General features: G+C 37.3%; 1 protein-coding gene and 1 pseudogene across 7 annotated transcripts in view; both read right to left on the reverse strand.

Annotated features, from left to right (window-relative positions):
- Positions 1–8881: 8881 nt before the first annotated feature.
- Positions 8882–21256, reverse strand: part of ARID4A (AT-rich interaction domain 4A) — a 66452-nt gene continuing 54077 nt past the window's right edge. For 4 of the 7 annotated variants that reach the window (XM_029951075.1, XM_029951073.1, XM_029951070.1 and 1 more), the window contains 6 exons: positions 19969–21102; positions 19197–19301; positions 15360–15566; positions 14601–14747; positions 10634–10733; positions 8882–9643 (listed from right to left, as the gene is read on the reverse strand). In XM_029951075.1, coding sequence (XP_029806935.1) covers positions 9613–9643; positions 10634–10733; positions 14601–14747; positions 15360–15566; positions 19197–19301; positions 19969–21102 — 1724 coding nt within the window. In that variant the 3' untranslated portion in view covers positions 8882–9612. Of the gene's footprint in view, positions 10734–14600; positions 14748–15359; positions 15567–16119; positions 18405–19196; positions 19302–19968; positions 21103–21256 lie in introns of those variants that run through there. The other 3 variants (XM_029951074.1, XM_029951072.1, XM_029951076.1) reach the window with 2 other exon arrangements.
- On the reverse strand, positions 19308–19939 carry LOC115301296 (annotated as a pseudogene).

Genomic DNA, 21256 nt, shown 5'->3' on the forward strand with positions numbered 1-21256 from the left:
CAACTTAATTCAACTTAATTACATCACATGATCCCATGTCATGGGATCCAGCTCTGCGTCAGGCTCCACGCTGGAGCGTGGGGCCTGCTTAAGATTCTGTCTTAAAAAAAAAAAAAAAAAGCTTATAGTTTTAGGTTTTGCGATTTTGAATTATTGTATATGGTGTGAGGTACACTTACAAGTTATTTGTTGTTGTTATGCAACTTAATTCAACTTAATACAACTTAATTCAGTAAATACACTAAGGAGCATGATAGCCATATTATATGGTAAGAGTACGTGTAGTTTTGGAAGGAACTAGAGGTCACCAGACTGTCTTCCAAAGTGGCTGTATCATTTTTGCATTCCCATCAGCAACAAATGAAAGTTTCTGTTGTTTCACATTCCTGTCAGCATTGGCTATTGTCGGTGTTTTGAATTTCTGTGTACTAATAGTGTAGATATATCTAATTGTCTTAATTTGCATTTCCCTGTAAATATATTATGTGGAGCATCTTTTCATGTGCTTCTTAGCAATCTTTTATTTTTATTTTATTTTATTTTATTTTATTTTGGCCATCTGTACATCTTTGGTGAAGAGTCTGTTAAGGTCTTTGGCCCATTTTTAAATCTGGTTGTTTTTCTTATTGTTAAATTTGAAAAGATTTTTTTTTGTTTATTTTGGATAATAGTCTGCTTTGATCTGAATGTTTGTGTACACCCAAAATTCATGTTGTTAAAACTCTAATCTCTAACGATGATATCAGGAGGTGGGGGTTTTGAGAGGTGATTATATCATGAGAGAGGCACCCTCATGATTGAGATTGGTGCCCTTATAAAAATAACTCCTCGGAGCAACCTAGCCTCCTCCACCCCAAAAGACCCCCACCCAGCCATGCTGGCACCTTTTCTGGACTTTCCAACCTCCAGAACTGTGAGAAGTAAATGTTTATAAGCCACCAAATTTGTGGCATTTTTGTAATAGCATCTCAAAAGTACTGAAAGTCCTTTATCAGATACATCTTTTACAAATATTTTTTAGTGTGTGACTTATCCCCTCCTTCTCTTTATGAACACCATTTACATGTGTTTTATTGGCCATTCGTGTATCTTCGAGTGTATTTTCCAATCTTTAGTCTGTTTCTTTTAATCGCATTTTTAAACTTTATTTATTTATTTTGAGAGAGAGAGAAAGTGTACAAACAGGGGAGGGGCAGAGAGACAGAGAATCCGTAGCAGGCTCCACGATGTCAGTGTTTAACCTGACTTGGGGCTCAAACTTCTAAACCCTGAGATCATGACCTGAGCCGAGATCAAGAGTCAGATGCTGGGGGCGCCTGGGTGGCTCAGTCGGTGAAGCCTCCTGCTTTGGCTCAGGTCATGATCTCACAGTTTGTGGGTTCGAGCCCTGCATCAGGCTCTGTGCTGTCAGTTAGCTCAGAGCCTGGAGCCTGCTTCGGATTCTATTTCCCTCTCTCTGACCCTTCCCTGCTCACACTGTCTGTCTCTCAAAAATAAATAAAAAACTGTTAAAAAAAAAAAAAGAGTCAGATGCTTAACTGAGCCACCCAGACACCCCTTGCATTGCTTTTGTGGTTTTTAAATCTTTAAAATGTTTATTAGTATTATTATTATTATGATCGAGAGAGAGAGAGACAGAGACAGAGTGTGAGTGGGAAGGGGCAGAGAGAGAGGGAGACACAGAATCTGAAGCAGGTTCCAGGCTCTGAGCTGTCAGCACAGAGCGCGACATTGGGCTCGAACTCATGAACCATATCATGACCTGGGCCAAAGTTGGACACTCAGCTGACTGAGCCACCTAGATGCCCCTGCATTTTTTTTGTTGTTGCTGAGTCTGAGAGTTCTTTATGTATATATTCTGGACACAAGTCCTTTATCGGATATATGCTTTGCAAATATTTTCTCCCAGCCTGTTTCTTGTCTTTATTCTTTTAATAGTCTCTTTTAAAGAGCCAGAGTTTTTCATTTTGATGAAATACATTTATCAATTTGTTCCTTTTATGGATTGTGCTTTTGATATTGTAACTAAGAAATCTTTGTCAAACCCAAATAGGCATAAGGTGACAAAGATCTTCTCCTATTTGCTTTTAGAAGTTTATAGTTTGGGGGCACCTAGGTGGTTCAGTCAGTTGAGCATCTGTCTCTTAAATTCAGCTCAGGTCATCACATGATCCCGTGTCATGGGATCCAGCTCTGCGTCAGGCTCCACGCTGGAGCATGGGGCCTGCTTAAGATTCTGTCTTAAAAAAAAAAAAAAGCTTATAGTTTTAGGTTTTGCGATTTTGAATTATTGTATATGGTGTGAGGTACACTTCCAAGTTATTTGTTGTTGTTATGCATATGGCCGTCCAGTTGTTCCTGCACTATTTCTTTAGAAGCTCTCCTGGGGCACCTGGGTGGCTCAGTTGGTTAAGCGCCTGGCTTCAGCTCAGGTCATGATCTCACAGCTTGTAGGTTCGAGCCCCGCATCGGCTCTGTGCTGACCGCTAGCTCAGAGCCTAGAGCCTGCTTCAGATTCTGTGTCTCCCTTTCTCTGACTCTCCCCTGCTCTCTCTGTCTCTCAAAAATAAATTTAAAAAATGGGGCACCTGGGTGGCTCAGTCAGTTGAGCATCCGGCTTTGGCTCAGATCATGATCTCAGTTTGTGAGTTCAAGCCCCACGTCAGGCTCTGTGCTGACAGCTAGCTCAGAGCCGGGAGCCTGCTTCAGATTCTGTGTCTCCCTCTCTCTCTGCCCCTCCCCGCTCATGCTCTGCCTCTCTCTGTCTCAAAAATAAATAAAAAAACACTAAATAAATAAATAAAACATTAGAAGGCTGTCCTTATTTGATTACACTGTCCTTGTGCCTTTATCAAAAACCTATTGTCCATACATATGGGGACTTATTTCGGGAGTCTATTCTGTTTATTGCTCTCTTTGTTTAAAATGCTGTTTTTAATGCTGTTTGCTTCATAATAATTTTTGAAACCAGAACTGTCAAGCTTCCAACTTAGTTGTTATTAAGAGCTGTGTTGACTATTCTGGGTTTTTTGCATTTCCATTTGCATTTTATAATTAGTTTGTCAATTTCTACCAAAAAAAAAAAAACCTGAGATTTTTATTGTGATTGTATTAAATTTGAGAAGCAAAGAAAATCTTAACATTATTATGATTTTTAACCAGGTGCATCTCATTAACTTAGACTTTTTTTGTTTTACCTTAGCAATCTTTTGTAGCTTTCAGTGTTAGAGATCTTTCCCATCCTGTCAGATGTATCCCAATGTATTTCATATTTCTGATGTAATTGTAAATGGATTTTTTTAAATTTCAATTTCTTTATTGCTAATACATAAAAATGATTGATTTTTGTATATTTATCTTCAATATTGCATTCACCAGTTTTTTTTTCTTTTCCCTGAATGCTCTGGCTAGAACCTTCAATACAGTGTTGAATAGAAATAGTGAAGTGTGGACACGCCTGTCTTATATCTAATCTTAGGGAAAAGAATTCAGTCTTTTTTCATTAAGTATGATATTAACTGTTGGTTTTTCCTTCATCAGGTTGAGGAAATTCCCTTCAGTTTCCTGAGTTTTTTTCAGGAATACATGTCGGATTTTGTTGGATGTATTTTAACGGTTTTTTCAATTTACTAATATGGTGAATTACTTTGATTTCTGAGTATTAAACCAACCCTGCATTCTTAGGATAAACCCCACTTGACACGTTTTGTTTTCCTTTTAATATGTTGCTGGATTTTATTTGACAAAACTTTTACAAGTTTTACATATGTATTCATGAATGGTACTGGCCTTTAGTCTGGTTTTGGTGTAAAAGTCCTACTGGCCTCATTGTGTAGGTTACAAGATTCCTTCTTCAATTTTTGGAGGAGTTTAAGTAAAATTAGTATTATGTCCTTAAACATTTGGTAATATTATGTTTTTCCTTAAACCTTATAAGTGAAGGTAGCTGGACCTAGAGTTTTCTTTGTGGGAAAGTTTGTTTATTTGTTTTGAGAGAGAAAGGGTGCAAGTGAGTGAGGGGCAGAGAGGGAGAGAGAGAGAGAGAGAGAGAGAGAGCGCGAGCGCGCGCGAGAGAGAGCAGGCAAGAGATAGAGAAAACCAGGGCTCACCCGGAGCTCATGTTTTACACAGTGTGGGACTGGAACTCATGAGTTGTGAAATCATCACCTAAGCAGAAGTCAGATACTTAATGACTGAGCCACCTAGGCACCCTGTGTGAAGATTTTGAACTTCAATTCCATTTCTTTCATGGACACAGGATCTAAGTTGTTGAATTATTTTGGCATAAAGATGTTTGTGTTTGTGATAATTCCTTTTTTATTCCTTCAATAGGTTTAGGTACAATAGGTAGTGATGTCACCTCTCTCATTCCTGATATGGGTAATTTGTGCCTTCTCTATTTCCTAATCAGTCTGGCTAGAGGTTTGTCAGTCTTATTGATCATCTCAAAGAACTAGGTAGCTCTTTATTTTTTGAAATCTCTGTCAAAGTGAGTCTGCTATGCTAACATCCTGGTCCACTAGAGCAGTACATATACTGAAAGTAATTTATTGATATTTGTTGAATCAATAAATGAAAACAAAAGAACTGATTTCTGCATGTAAAGTCATTTTAACACTACCACATTCTTTTAGATACCAGCCATTTCCTTATCTTTAAAAAAAATTTTTTTTAAATATTTGTTTATTTTTGAGACAGAGAGAGAGGGAGACACAGAATCTGAAGCAGGCTCCAGGCTCTGAGCTGTCAGCACAGAGCCCGACGCAGGCTCGAACCCACAAACTGCGAGATCATGACCTGAGCTGAAGTCGGACGCTCAATCGACTGAACCACACAAGCACCCACTCCTTATCTCTTACTTATGTCAGTAAAGTTAAGATCTAACTGAGCAGGATCTCCAGAGACCATGTTAAATCCTAGAGGGTGTGACCCAAGAGAGGGGTCGAGGGGGTGAGGCAAGCAGCCAGCATTGAGAAGGGAGGGAATCTTGAGACAATAAAGAAAATACATGGAAGCTGAAGACATTGTACATCAGAGAAAGTGCGATAAAACTGTAAGTCAGGAATCTTGGGATAGTAAACTAGCAATTTAGGATGAAAGGATTACATGACGTGTACTCCAAGAATGATTACCCAAAGTCATTCCAGTATAAGTTTCATCAGTGTCACAAAGGTATTGAGAAATGCTCAGATGTTAGAGGAAAAAGGGTACATAAATTGGCTTAGGTAAATTATGAAAAAATGGGTTTCTGCTTATACTCTCCACTTAATATATTGGGCTGGAGGGCACCTGGGTGGCGCAGTTGTTTAAGTGTCCAACTCTTGATTTCAGCTCAGGTCATGATCTCATGGTTCATGAATTTGATTCTCGTGTCCAGCTCTGTGTGGACAGTGTGGAACCTGCTTGGGATTCTCTCTCTCTCTCTCTCTCTCTCTCTCTCTCTCTCTCAACTCCTCTCCCACTCACACATGTGCAAATACATGCATGCACGCTTTCTCTGTCAAATAAATAAACTAAAAAAAAAAAAAAAAAAAAAGACTTCTGGTTAAAGGATCCAGAAAAAGGTCATGATATACCTAGGTGGGAAAAAGAAATCTCTCATTGCTTTCACCAGGCTAAAAACAAACAACACTGATCTGCCTAGTCTGTACTAGCTAACCACAGTGACCTTGGATTTGCACGTTCCCTGTATATTTTTTTGTATCAGACATTGTTGGGTTTTCTTGTCCAAATTACACATCTTTAAAATGCACTCATTAATTTTCATACGCACACATATATCTGCCCATGAAACCATCATCACAACCAAATTAGCAACACATCCATAACCCCCAAAAGTTTACTTGGGCCTCTTTGTAATCCCTTACTCCTACCCTATCCATTACACATTCCTTACCAGTTCTCCAGGAAACTACTGATTGCTTTTTTTTATACAAAAACTTTTAATGCTTTTTATTTATTTTTGAGAGACAGAGGGAGACAGTGCGAGCAAAGGAGGGTCAGAGAGAGAGGGAGATACAGAATCTGAAACAGCCTTCAGGCTCTGAGCTAGCTGTCAGCACAGAGCCCGACATGGGGCTTGAACCCACGAACCAGGAGATCATGACCTGAGCCAAAGCCAGACACTTAACCGACTGAGCCATGCAGGCGCCCCACACTGATTGCTTTCTATCACTATAGATTGTAATGTATTTTCTAGAATTTTATATAAATGGAGTTATAAAGTATGTGTACTCTCTTACCTGGTTTAAATTTCACTCAGCATAATTATATTGAGATTCATCTGTTTTGTTGCCTGTACATCAATTTGTTCCTTTTTATTACTGGGCTGCCTTCCATTTTTTGGATATACAACAGTTTATCCATTCATCAGTTGATGGACATTTGGGTTGTTTCAAGTTTTTGCACATTTCAATTTCAGGTAAGTAACAGTTTTTACATAGGACATATTCTATTACAAAATTATCTGTTTGGTCTGAGATTCACATTTAGCTGTGTGTCCTGTGTTTGTATTTGTGAAATCTCACCCTAACTAGTGAGACTCTTGAATCACATGGTCTTTTTTGTTTTGTTTTGAGGCAAAAGTTTATTAGAATATAGGATTAGAAAGTAAGAATAGAAGGAAAGCTCTCTTTACAGAGAGGGAACATTTGAAAGTGAATGCCTTCATGTGGTCTTGTTTAATGTTAACAGTGTTGAGAAGAAATCTAATTACCTCTGTGGACTAATCATTTATTTACATGGAAGTTTTAAGCTTTTCACAGCAGAACTTTTCAAAATGAATTTTGGTGATTCAGATTACAAAATGAAGATAATTTCATAATTATGTTGACTTCAAAGTTTAAAATTATAAACACTGCCCTTCTTTGTAAAAAGATAAATAGGTCTGATATAAATATATAAAAAGATTGTTTTGTGCTTAACAAGAAAAACAGTACTTCGTTTTGTAACAAAATGTAAAGAACTACCAAAAAAAAAAAGTCTCCTGTGTGAAAACACGAAGCATAAATTAGAAATTCTCCTTTAGTGCAAACTCCATTGTCAGAGCCCATCACCCTTCACTAATGATGAATGCCCTCACATACTGTAGGCTTCCTGTAATGGGGTAAAAATCTGTGTGTAACCACGTGGAGTAATGTAAGAGGGAAGAAGAAACAAGAAGAGAAGGAAAAAATTCATCAGTTTAAGAATACTTTGAGTTGGGGATTAGATGGTTTAAGAAGCCTGCACTGTTCAAATGATATTTTCACATTACAACCTTGTGGAAAGAACCATGAAGACAACTTATAGATGTCTGACTTATACATTAAGAATCCCTGGTAGAAAACAGAAACAATAGCAAATCAAAAGTAATTTTTTTTCAACTTAAGTAAAAGTTTTTGACCATCTTACCGTGTATTAGATGCTGGATCAAGCACTTTGTGGGACACAAAGTGTACTTAAGAAACTAAACATCTGGTGGGGTAGAAAGACACATGCATAGGTAAACATAGTACAAAGTGAGTCGTCAGGTAAAATAATAGACTGAAAATGTGATCTGAGCATAAGGGCGGTGATATTCTGGCGGTGGTAAGTCAGCAAAAGCTTCATTGAAAAGTGGCTCTTGAGATGGCTCTGGACAAGGAGGGATGGAGTGGTGGGGGGTCAGAGGAGCAAGAAGAGGCAGAGCTGGGCAGGTGCAGTGTTAGGGCTTAAAGCAGCAAAACTACTTTGGATACACGATGTGGGAGGAGTTACTTACAAAGTGAATGGCTCTGCCTGACCTGGCCCCGGCCTCTCTCTCTCTCGACTCAGGTTTGGTTTTGCCCTGGCTCATTGCCCCCCTGCCCCACACACCCGGAGCGCTTTGAGCTCCCATCGCTTGTCCTGTTGGCCTAGCCAATTCCTTGTCCTCACTGGGGCTCAGCTTTACTGTTGCTTTCTCTGGCCACCTTTACCTTCAAACTGGTTGAGCTCCTATATGCTTGTCACACATATAGTTTAGAAATAAACGTCTATCTCATTAGATTATACATTGCCCAAAGACAAAGACCTTTTTCTGTCCTGTTCACTGTTTTTAACTACTGGGCCTTAGCACAGTCCCTAGCACACAGAGGATACCTGACAACTTGCTGATGAATGAATACTGGTAATACGTTTTATGTGCGCTTGAATATAGTTTCAAATGCTTTCACAGTGTTGACAGTTCTGTTAAATTAGAGGGCTTATAAGAAAGATGTATTTTAGTATTTATAAGAAAACTAGAAAGACAACAGACAATAAAAGCACACAGTGGAATACTGAAACAAACTTTCATAATCTTCAAATAACTTAATAGATAGCACCACCTTCTATTTTAGATATTTAATTTATATTAGATATCTAAAGTAGATATCTAGTATCTTTGTACTTTTTTAGTCTCATGCAAATGCTATCTTAAATTTAGCTAAATGCAAAATATGCCTCATATTTGAATTTAATATTTAGTCAATATTCACTTACTTTCATAATCCTTTTGAGTTTCTAAATAAAAGGATTTTAATAGTGTCTGTATACCCATTGAATGAATATATAATTGTGCTCTCTGTACCAAAGTCCCAATACTTCATTACCAGATTTATATTGATTAGAAGGGATGGTATTCAGGCTGATAACTAGTTATCTCATTTACTGAATTGATAGTGAAGGAAATCATTAAAATATCTAATGTATGAATATAAGGTTGTCTCCAAGTTCCAACTAGATTTGAATGACACACTTTTTTCATTTTTATAATTAAGTACTAGAAATATCTTACTGTAAAGATTGACGAATATATCGAATATGCTTTGTTTTGCAAAGTCTTATTTTCCAACTGTAAGATACCGGCACTTGGGAAAAAAAAAATCACTTAAATGAAAACTAAAAATATAAAGCCTATGTTTAAAACATGGCCTTTATTAATACTGCCCACTGAGCTCCATTTTTATTTTACATTGAAATACTTCTGCTTTGCAAAGAAAAGACAGAAAAGTGCATTTTACAAGAGTACGTTTTTTCTTTTTAATTCTCTGCGAAAATGGAAGGAATCTGAATCACAAGTTCACAATGTGGTAAAATGAAATTAAGAAACAATGATTTCAGTAATGCTATGCCATCACTAGTGTTTGGCTCTGACTTTGTTCTTGTCAATCAGATCCTGATATACAGTCTAGAGCATCTAGGTTATTACTCTACAGCATATTAAACACAGAAAAGGAGGTTAAAAAAAACCCCTTTCAATGTACAAACATGAATTTAAAAACTGATTTTAAAAAATCACCTTTTTACATAATGTATATGGCAAAAATGCTTTAAATACATGATTTTGGAAGAATTATTTACAAAATGTATCAGTCTGTGGAACAATTCACAGACAAAGCATACATAGTTGCTTTACTTAGTTGTTGCATCTCAACTTTGGGAGATAGAAATTTATTCGGCAGTACAGCAAACATAAAAACTATGACAGAGTATCGTAAGGGCAACCAAAACTTTGATCCTCAAAACAGTTTCAATACTAGGACTGCCAAAGTTTCTAAATGAGGACGTACGTTAAGGACACAGATGCCCACGCAGAGTCCATGCTGTTCGAAGGATGGAGACGCGCCCCCTTCACGCGGGCAGAGCTGCTCCACGCAACCTCCTGTAAAAGGGACAGCTGAGAGCTATTGTCGTCCAAAGAGTGAATTAACCTAGAGTTTTCTTTTTTTCAATTTTATTAATATTTTAAAAAATACATAAAAATACAACATCCAATGTCTGAATAAATATATTTAACAAGTTGCAAGATAATACCTTATTTTACACAAAATTTTCAGCTTTAGAAATCTTGTTAAATAACTTCATTGTTGTTATATATTTCATTTTTGTCTTTTTGTAACAAAATAAAAACTCTGAAATTACATAGAAAAAAGACAAAATATTTTTGTCAAGGGATAAGATAGTCCACTGAAAACTTATTCACAATTCCACTGTAAACATTAATAAACATTAAAATATTTGCATAATTGTGTGCTCAAAAATCCTATAAAAAGTGGAAGACTTATAACAACTGTAGTTTTCAGTCAACTACACTTCCTTTCACAATTTATTTTGTCCCATTTACACCTTTAAACCTGGGCACACTGCTGTACATATACTTTGGCAGTTCTAAATAGCAAGTGCTTCCACAAAAATTTAAAAAAAAACCATAATAAAAAAAACATAAACCCCCTACTCACCAAGTGTTCAAATACATCTTAGTGAAAGTGCAGCAGTCACTATTCAGCTGGATAATATTTTGATGTTTATCATGTGCACTTGCTTGTCTATGATTTCTATAACATTTGAAAGCTTTATTATACAAATTCAAATTTGCTAAGTGCCCTTTTCCTATCTTCACAAAAAATGAAAAAAAAAGGAAAAATTATGACAAATATGGCAGGCTGCCTAACCTTCAATTATTAATCAGCTTATTTTTTGCAACAGAAAAAAAGAAAAGAGAGGGAAGAGATCCAACCCAGCCTGGAAAAGTATACAAGATATACTTAGCAATGTCAGACCAGTTGAGTGCTTTCTGTGGTTGTATTTCAGGGTTTGGGGATTTATGTCCATGGCAGCAAACTGCTGGGAAGGCAGAGAAAACGTTTATCACCTGCATTCTACAGCAAGTACGTTTTGTGGGGGCGATGACGATGAGGGACTCATTCCAGTGTCTGACGAAGCAGATGACATGGAAGCTCCTGCATGAGACACTGTGGAATCAAAACAACTACATTAGACCCAAAAACAATCAAAGATACCTAGCCACTGGCAAATTAGAAATGTATTAATCGTTCATTTCAATTAGAGTCCTCTTAAATGGTGCTAAAGGAATAACACTGCACAGAATTTCCTGTAACCCACTAACTGCTGGCCTCCTATCCTTGTCCTGCCCAGGAGACCTAACGGACACATTCCCATAGGCAACAGTAGTCACCTGGGTCAGGTATCAGAGTCATAAGGATCGGATAGAAGTGTGGGTGTGTGATTAGAAAAGAGTCCTCACATGTCTTTAACAAACTCTCTAGGAAGAAATAGCACAGGTTAGGGATCACCACTCTTGGATTTGGTACCTGGCCACTTTTTTTTTGTATTTTATCTTCTCTTTCTTTGCAAACCTTTCCTGTCTCCTGCCAATCTTTGCCTAATTGTTCCTATTTAAAGTTTTAATTTTGGGGGTGCCTCGGTGATTCAGTCATTTGAGCGTCGACCTCAGCTCAGGTCATGATCTCTAGGCCTGTGTTGGGCTCTGTGCTGACAGCTGACAGCTCAGAGCCAGGAACCCACTTTGGATTCTGTGTCTCCCTCTCTCTCAACCCCTCTCCCACTCACCTCTGTTCTTTCTCTCAAAAATAAAATAAACATAATTTAAAAAATAAAAAATTTTAAGTTAGTGTTTACATGTACTACCAATGTTGACACGTAACTTGTTATTACAATTTCTGGTATGTCAGAAGTCATTCAATGTCTCACTTTAACAACTCACTTCACACTAAAAAAAAAAAACCTAAGAAAACAAAAAGGGTAAAACTGTAATGAAAGAATCTTTATTCAGTTGTCTCAAACTCATATCACCTTTAGGAAACTGAAAGCAGTTCAGGGTGCTCTGAAGAAATTTCAGTTTGTTGATTTGCTTCTCTTTTTGTGTTTAAAGGCTCTGTAAAGACTGCCTGCTATTTACAGTCTTTATTTTATTTTTTAATGTTTTATTTTTGAAACAGAGAGAGACAGAGCATGACTTGGGAGGGGCAGAGAGAGAGGGAGAACAGAATTCAAAGGAGGCTCCAGGCTCTGAGCTGTCAGCACAGAGCCCAATGCGGGGCTTGAACTCACGAACAGTGGAATCATAACCTGAGCCAAAGTTGGATGCTTAACCAACTGAGCCACCCAGGCGCCTCTACAGTCTTTAGAGAAAAGGACAAACATGGAAAGCCTAATCTCCTTCCATTAGCTCCATCTTATTTCTGGGAATAGACTGCTGGACTTGTACTGGAATGATTTAAGAACACATATGATACAAGTCATTTTCTTAGAAATATATCCCCTGAGTCTCTGCATTGGCAGAAAACTCCTCTCAATATAGGCAAGCCTATCCGGTAATTTACCTTTTGTTAAGAGACCGCCCTCCTGAAGCCCTCTCCTCGTGCCATCCTACTTCTGGACTAGTTGCTCTCTAAGCTTGCTCTGCAGGGTCATCCTATAGCGTTCATTCATCACCTTGATATTTGCCTGTTTTCGTAGGTTGGATTCCTTGTTTGCTGGGTCTCATGTTCTCAGCTGTTCTGAAACCCTTTTTTAAGATCTACTTTTTATTTTTATTTTAGTGAGAGAGACAGAGAGCACGCACGAACATGGGGGTATGGGCAGAGGGAGGGAGAGAGAGAGGCAGAGGGAGAGACCATCTTAAGCAGGCTCCACACAGAGCACAGAGACCAACTTGGGACTCGATCCCACAACCCAGGATCATGACCTGAGCAGAAATCAAGAGTGGGTCAGTCCACCGACTGAGCCACCCAGGTGCCCCTAGATATACCTTTATATGGTAAAATTTTAGAATCTTCTGGTTACCCATCGGGTTCTGAAATTTCACATTGTGCTTTGGTGTGATTTTTCTCCCCCGTTCTTTGGAGAGGTTATAGTGAGTCCTTTCAGTCTCCTAATTCCTATCCTTTATTTCTGGAAATTTTTTATACTTCTTTGATGACCACATCCTATGTTTATTCACTGCTTTTTCTAGAAATTCTGTGATTCAGAATCTGTTTGTTCCCTGATCCTATACTTCTTTTAGTTCTTTTCTCCTATTGTCTTTTTGACCATCTACTGGAATTTCTTTAGCTTTGCTATCTCTTCTGTTACATTTTTCAAGTTCCTGCTATCATATTTTTTATTTTTAAGAGCTCCTTCTTGATCTCTGAATTGCATTACTAGTATCATATTTTCAAGACTTTCATTTTCATTTCAAGATATTTTCATTCTCTTTCCTGCATCTCTATATAGTAATTTGATGTTCTGTATGGTACACTGTTTTTTTCCAAGGTCCTTTTTTTTTTTACTCTCATTTTCTACTTTGGTTTCTACCTTTATGTAGAAGCTTTCCTATATGCTCTTGTGGCTTCCATATTTAAAAGGAGGATATTAAAAAGCTAACTGGAAGCTGTGCGCAAAGTGTGCAGAGCTTTTCAGTGATGGGCACTGTGTATGTACTGAGTGGCAAGGATCTTGGTTTTTGATTCAGGAATCTCCAAATGGTGATGTCTGAGTTGGTCATTCCTCTCAAGTTGAGCAGCTTCCCCAGAGGAAATCTTCAGTCTCCTCCCGAGAATGAGCATAAGCTTAGTTGCCAGCTTTCAGGAGGCCAAGAGGATAAGAGTTAAAGTTGGAAAAGGGACAGGAGTCTCCTCATTCAGTACTGCATACTTCTGCTCAAGCTCCTCATTTCTGGTTTTGCACTTAACCCTCACCTTCAGCTATGACTAGCGTACCTCAAGTCTACAAACCTATTAATTCCCCTCTCCCTCCAATAAGTTAATTTCTTATTTTTCTGCCAAAGCTGCAAAAAAAGGTAGTTTGTTTCACAGCATGGGACGAAAGAATCCAATTTCTCCTTCCATTTTCAACCAGTCATTTTTAGCCCCACCTATACCCCTGCTTTCAGAGCTGGGGTAATGTGATACGGACTGGCGGGCTTCTTGGTTTGTGTAAATGCAAGGATAAACAAGCTTAGGTTGTTGCATTCTGCTAGGACAGTTACAGTTGTTTGCTTCTCAGCTTCTAAGAGTTAATTAGATTATGTCTTGTCTACTGATAAGGGGGTCTGTTGCCCCCTTATCTTGCTGTTGTGGGTATGGGACTTTACTGTTATTTTAGTGGGGTTCAGGGATGGAGCAGATGTGAGTATACCAATGCTTAGCTATAAGTCAGTTCTGCACAGTTTTAAGGTCTAGATCAGACCTTAACTCTCCAAGATTAATCGAAACTAATCTCCCCTTCTACGAACTCCTATATGTGATCATATCACTTTTGGGGCCCTTCTCACTAGAAGTTAAGATCTTTGAAGTCAAGGTCCATATTTCATTCACCTCTGTACTTTCACCACCTGGAAGAGGGCCTAACACATAGTGTGTAAGCATTAATGCTATTGACCTGAACTGTTACAACGAATGTTGTAGAGCTGCCTAGGAAATAATTTATGATCCCAACAAAATAATCTCTTTGAAGATAAGCCCATATGTCCATTAATTTTGGTGATCCTCATAATATCAAACATAATGCCTGTTGATACGTAGCCAAAAAATGTTTGTTGAGCAAAGAGTCAATTTCAGAGGGAGTAACTCTTCTTGAGAACCCATCACATTTAGTAAAATCACACATTTTGTAAAACAGTTCATAGTCCTTTTCAAGAATCTTATCCTCATTAATTCAGTTGTTGACTCACTCATTTCAACTACAGCACAAAGATGACAGCAGTAGAAATCTAAAAACAACAATGTGTACTATATATATTCAAAGTGTAACCTAAATCTTCAAAAATGATAGGATATATATTTGAAAAACAGAGGGAAGAAAAATAATAAAATTACCTTCTCTGTCTTTCTTTTTTAATCTTTTTCTCCTCCTATCTATAGTTGCCACTTCAGACTTCAAAGACATGTAATATTTTCTGATTTCCTGCAATTTTTCTTGGAGAAAAGAGATTCTCTCTGTACTGTTCATATTATCTAATTCATCTAAAAGGGGAAAAAAGGTTAATTTGGCTTAAAAATTATTTGAGAAAAGAAGATGCAGTTCTATCAAATATTCAACTTATAAATCATCAAAAGCTTTAATTTATTAAAAGTTTCCATATTAATGGCTAAATAAGGTTCTATAAACAGGTATGATATTAATTACATTTGTGAATAAGTTTTCTGTATATAGCCCAAATTTTCTATACTAAGTATGTATTAACTTATTGATTCATTACTTAAATGATCAGAAAAACACAAGAAAACATTAACACACAGCAACCCTGATCTATAATTGTAGTTATTTATCTAAGTTGTTCTTTGTATAGATGATTTTTTCATTTACTGGTTATTTCCAATTACCAGTACTAGAAAGGGCATTTCCATTTCAATGATATATACAAATCACATATCTTACTTTGTAACTAAAGATCTTTCTCTAATTAACATCAGGTTGGTATTATGAAAAGATAGAATTATATTTAAGTGATGATTATGGAGAAGACAATATTTGGAAACCTACATAAATGAATTTAGTAATCATTCTTTCTCACTTTGACATTTTAAGGTAATACCACTTTACAGTATATATCCAGGGATTCTAAAGCTGCTTACTGAGTTGAAAGCTCCATTTATATGTTCTAGGGGAAGAATTCGGATGTTTTTCCCTGTGTTTATCTTTTTCTCCATCTTTGATGTGAGGGGAAATCCTCGCAGGAGATCGTGCAAGCTTCTGTGGCTTAGACACACTTAGATGCTTTACTGGTGTACATTTACTTGAATTGTCCACGACAGGAAGATCTTCACTATCACTGCTTTGTCCTATAAAGAGAAAAAATTGGTTCAGAGATTATGAATGATAAAAATCTCAAATATCAAAATGCAGCAGACTGAGCAATTACATTTTTTGATATCCTACAGAAAACAGTGTACAAATGCACAAATTTCTTAATAGCAAAGAAATGGAAATCTAAATGCCCACCAGTAGGAAAATGATTAAAAATTATATACAGTTGATCATTGAACAATGTCAGGGTTAGGGGCACTGACCCCCACGCAGTCAAAATCTACATTTACTTCTGACTCCTCCAAGACTTACTAATAGCATACTGTTGACTGGAAGCCTTACTGATAACCTATAGTTGAGTAACACACACTGTGTATGTTACATACAACATTATATATTATACTTTTATAACTAAGCTACAGAAAAAAATGTTAGAAAATACATTTACAGTACTGTAAAAAAAAAATCTGGTTATAAGTGGACCCGCACAATTTAAACTTGTGTTGTTCAAGAGTCAAATATACTAATGAATACTTTGCTAAAGTTGTTAAAAAGAATGAGCTAAAGTTTTTAATAACAAAAATGGCAAAATATCCAATGTATATTATTAAAGGAAAAATCAAAGTTATGAGACAGTATGTATAATATTGCCCCATTTAGATTTAAAACCAAAAACAACCCAAAGTGCATAACTGAAGAAGCACAAAAGAACTTGATGTGTACACACCCTTTAACATACATATGATAAAATGAAAGCAGAGAATTGTCTCCAGTCCTATCCCTCCGCACCAAATTTGTACTTAGAGATGCTTTTGCTCTCACTTCATACTAAATTAGAATCCTCTCAGTTTCACTTTTCCCCCCAGTTTCCTATAATGTACTTCCACCCTAGTCTCTCAAACGCCAACCTTGCCTTCTACTGACAAGGTAAAGTTGAGGGTTACCCACTCAATTTCCCAGCCCCTCCTCTACCTGTATCTGTCTTTACTGCCTTTTTCAGGGGCTCAAAAAGAGGAGAGTGTTCCTGAAGACTAATCTCTTCAACTATACTCTTAAAACCATCCGCTCCCAGCTCCCCTGGAATATCCCAATATCAATTATCCACCCTCTTTTATCTTCAGCTGCTTTTCCCAGAGTCTACCAACACGCCGACCTTTCCCACTCTCAGAGCAAGAGGAAAAAAGAAGAAAATTTCCCCTTTTAGCTGGCACCTCTTTCCTTCTCTTTAGAGTTAAATATCATGATAGAAATTTTTTGTTATCCAGATTTCCACACCTTCTAATCACATTCCTGTGCTCTTGTAAGAGTCCCAACATTTACAATTCTACAAATCCAATCAATGTATTTAATCTCACTGCATATCCAATAGCATTTGAAACCTTTTTATTCAAACCCACTGGTGTTTACTGATTTGAATTTGTCTCTGATCAGTGCCTATATAGATATATCACGTAATTCTATTGGTCCTTTTTCTCCTCATTTTACATCTGTCCCACAGCAGTCTCATCTTCTTGCAGTCCTTCACACAACCATCTTGTAAAAACAGACTCTTGGAAGTTCCACACCCCTCCTTCCCTAATACCGGGTACCTCTAACTCGACATTCCCTGAATTACTCTTCCCCAAACCTGCTGCTATTGCTCTATCCTGTATGTCCATTAACCAACGCCTCATATGTGACTAATGATGGAGTCCTAATGATTTCACTTCCCATCTCTTTAGTTCATTTCTTCTTGCCAAAGATTAACCCAAATATTCTTTCCCAAAAGTAAAACTGATGGTCTCCTTTCTTCCTTTTTAATCTTTTTCACTTTTGATGTTGAGACAGTCTTCAAACTTAGAAAAAAGCTGTAAGAACCGTTACCAAAAAATGTTTTTCTGACCCATTTGAAGGCTAAGCTGCTCTGTCACGCTGGAGTACTTTGGTGTTTATTTCTTACAAACAAGAACATTCTCCTTGTGTTTGTTATCTGCAAACTGGTCCCCAACTTAGCAGTTTATATGTCACAGTTTCTGAGTTGGAATCTGGGAGCAGCTTGGTTGTGTGATGTGGCTTGGGTCATTCTTGTGATGTTGCAGTCAAGCTTTTAGCTGAGGCTGTGGTCTCTGTAGACTTGACCAGAGCTGTAGGATATGCTTCCAAGATGGTTCACTCCCGTGGCCCCTGGCAGGCCTCTGTTCCTTGACGGCTGTTGGCAGGATGAGCTCAGTTCCTCACCATGTGGACCTCTCTATACCTGCTGTGTCGTCATCATGACTGGGTGGCCGACTTTCCCCAGAGCAAGTGATCCGAGGGAGGGCAAGGAGCAATCTGCAGTGCCTTTTATGACCTATTCTCTGCGGTCATACTCTATCACTGCATTTGTTAGAAGTGAGTCACTAAATTCAGCCCACACGCAAGGGAAGGGAATTAGGCTTTCCCTGTTAAAGAGGAGAGTATCAACAAGTCTGTAGATCAGTTTTTAAAACCACCACACTCTTAAGAACCATAATACAACCATCAAGATCATAAAATGAACACAAATCTATTATTATCACACTCAATCTTCAAATCCCATACAAGTTTCTCTACTTGACCCAGTATCGTCTTTTTTAATAGGACCCAGGTGAGAATCCTATGTGGCATTTAATTGTCATGTCTCCTAAGTCACCTTTCATCTGGAACAGTTCCTCTTTCTTTGACTTTCATGACCTTGATAATTTCTTAAATTACTGACCAGTTATTTTATAGAATACCCTTCAGTTTGAATTTGTTGATGATTCCTCATGATTATATTCAGATTATGCATCTTTGACAGGAATGTCACAGAAGTGCTGCTGTGTTTTTCTTGTCCCTTTACTGGTGGGGTTCACTTTATGTGATAGACGTGGCATCTGCCGAACACAATGACATTATTCAGCTCCCCTTGGTAATTCCTGCTGCCTCTCTATTCTCATTTCCCATCGCTCTTTCTCTCTACTCTACATCGCTGTCGTCCAGCCACTAGCCACATGTGGTTATGGCTCACAAATTTTCCTTTGAAATGCCTCTGATCTTCTATAAATTATATGCTTCGTCTGTGGAATATGTATCTACTGTAACCTGGAATTTTCCTTTCAGACTTTTATGAAGGTATATTTTAGAGATAAAACTTTAATTTGTTAAAATCAACCATGTTTATTTCTATTATATTCTATGACTTAGTTTTTATTCCTTATGGTACAGAATCTTTCTCATGTAATCTATTCTATTCATACTGATTTATTTGCTAATTTCTTTATCTCCATATGGATTTTATTATCCCCAATTTCAAAAATACCATGATACTATTTAGAAATCAGCTCTTCTAGATGAAAGTAAACCATTCTATTCAGAAATATAAACCTAACCGGTTTTTACCATTAGAGCAAATACTACTTTTCTGTTATTCAAGATCCTCAAATGCATTCCTCAATATCAAACTGCTTTACATAAGAAATACAAATGAAGCAAGCATAACAAATAAGCACAGCTATCCCAGCTCCAAATCAAACTGATAAGCCCCATCAGATCAAAAACCAGTGGGAAAATTACTATTTTTAGAACATAATAAACCAAATTTATTTTTAAATTGACACAGATGATCAAGTCAACAAACTACTGAAAATATTAACACCGCACTAAAGCCAGCGTTGGAAAGCACCCACCTGTTCCATTCTTTTCACTTTTGGCTACAGCACTTGTTCGCTTTGGGGTACGCTTTTGCTTTTTTGCCAGTAATCCACTATTTCCATCATTTGGCCTTTTCTGACCTGAAATAAGGGGAAGGAGACAACTTGAATACATTTTGCATACCATTAGTTTATTGTAAGAGAGAGACATGGATATCATTTATATGATGAAAGATTTCAGTGGAATGGTGCCATTTCAATAATTTATTTCACTCTACATACTTGCAGAGACTGTCACCATCTCTAAATAAGAAATAATCCTTGTCATCTAGACCAACTCTAGTGCCTCCATATTCTGAGAGAATTTTCCCTCCAACTTTTTTTATAACTCTAACTGGTTATATTTCTCCACTCTTTCCTTTAGAGCCCAATTCAACTATTGCTTGCAATACTTTTCCTGGAGATTTTTCTGGAAGCATAATGCCTCCATTAGTTACAGTTTTGGCTGTTTTCAAATAAAACTTGGTCAAAAGGGGAAAGAAACTTTCTAAATGCCTGTGCTGCCATGACCCCAGCCACCTCTGTGCTTGCACCGCCACGAGGGCAGCGGTCTCATTCACTTGTCGACTCCAATGAATTTCTCGATGTAAATTTTTTTTTAAAGGCATGGGAAGGGAAAGTGGGGACATACAAAGTTAAGAATCAAGAGGAGGGAAGGAACTTTACAGATCAAGAGTTCCTAAAACTCTTAACTTACTAATTTGGGGGCTGAACACAAAGGCTCATGTTCTCCCTAGAAAGTTCTTACCCTTTTCCCTGTTCTCTCGTTCTTGAACAATTATACTACAGGTACCAGAGGCAACACTGGCTTCAAAGCCATTTGCTGATTCCCTCTCACAGAGACCTTCTTGAGATTCTTCAGCAATGCTATCAACTTCAATGGTTATGTCACTCTCACTTTTTATACTTCGGGATTCATCTTGACTGAGAGCAAGTGGTGAAGCTACTGAAAAGTTATGCTGTACAACAGGAGGTAGGGCAGGTGGAATAGAAACAAGAGAGTTAGACTCTGAGCTTTCAGCTACTGCATCTTCAATACTGGTCTTATCCTTCTCATCCAGATCATCCAGATCTACCTCATGGCAGACCAAGGTTTCAGGCCCGATCAGAGGCATAGCATCCTCTTCTTCTTTTAGTGGAGTATTTACAGGTTTTTCGGTTGGATTGTCAAATTTTTCACTAGTCAGTTCCTGAATGCGTTGGTTGGACTCTGCGATTAATGATGGCATTTCTTCATTTTCTACTTCAAACTGTTGTGCAGAATTTAAGTTTTTCATTCCCTCAGATGCAATACAGTCACTGGTCTTTTCTTGAGATACGCTGTTTGTTATTTCCATGCCATTCTCAATTCTTGTTTTTTTCTCTGGTGATGATTGTCCTAGTATTTTCCGTTTCAACTTTTTTTCTTTTGCACATTGGTCAATTTCATCTTCAGCAGTAGTAGAAAAATTTTTACTGTCTAATGGAGAAAATTCTAGACTCTGAGCTTCTATATGAGATTCACTTCCTGCTTCATCTTGACTAAACGATGAAATCTTTATAATTTCCAAAGAAAGATCTTTTGTCTTGCTTCGTCTTCCCTTTCCTTTAGGTGATTTTTCAGCCTCTTTCTTAACTTCTTCTACTTGTTCTACTTTATTTCCAAAAATCTGTACTATCTGTTCATTCTCTCCAACTTCTAACTTCAATGTTTCTAAAGGCTGCATTTGTGTCCTTTCATTTTCTTTTAATATATGTGCAGCAATCTTTGGATTTTCTTCATCTAGTTTATCATCATTTAAGTTTTCATTTTTTTCTAGTTCTTTACTATCAGGAGACAGTTCTTCATTCATCAGATTCTTTTCTAAAAGGTCTTCTGTTTCACTATCAGATGAGCAAGAGTCTGTAAGAGGAAGTATTATTATATTACAAAGGTTTCTGTCTTAATTACCAATGTAATATTAGAATAAAAATTCTACCAAACACTCTAAACCATATACCGCTGAATACTTCCCTGTAGAAGTTTCTGATAAATCATACATCTGTGCCAAAAAATG

Source organism: Suricata suricatta, chromosome 9 (genome assembly GCF_006229205.1).
Source record: "Suricata suricatta isolate VVHF042 chromosome 9, meerkat_22Aug2017_6uvM2_HiC, whole genome shotgun sequence".
Lineage (NCBI taxonomy): Eukaryota > Metazoa > Chordata > Mammalia > Carnivora > Herpestidae > Suricata > Suricata suricatta.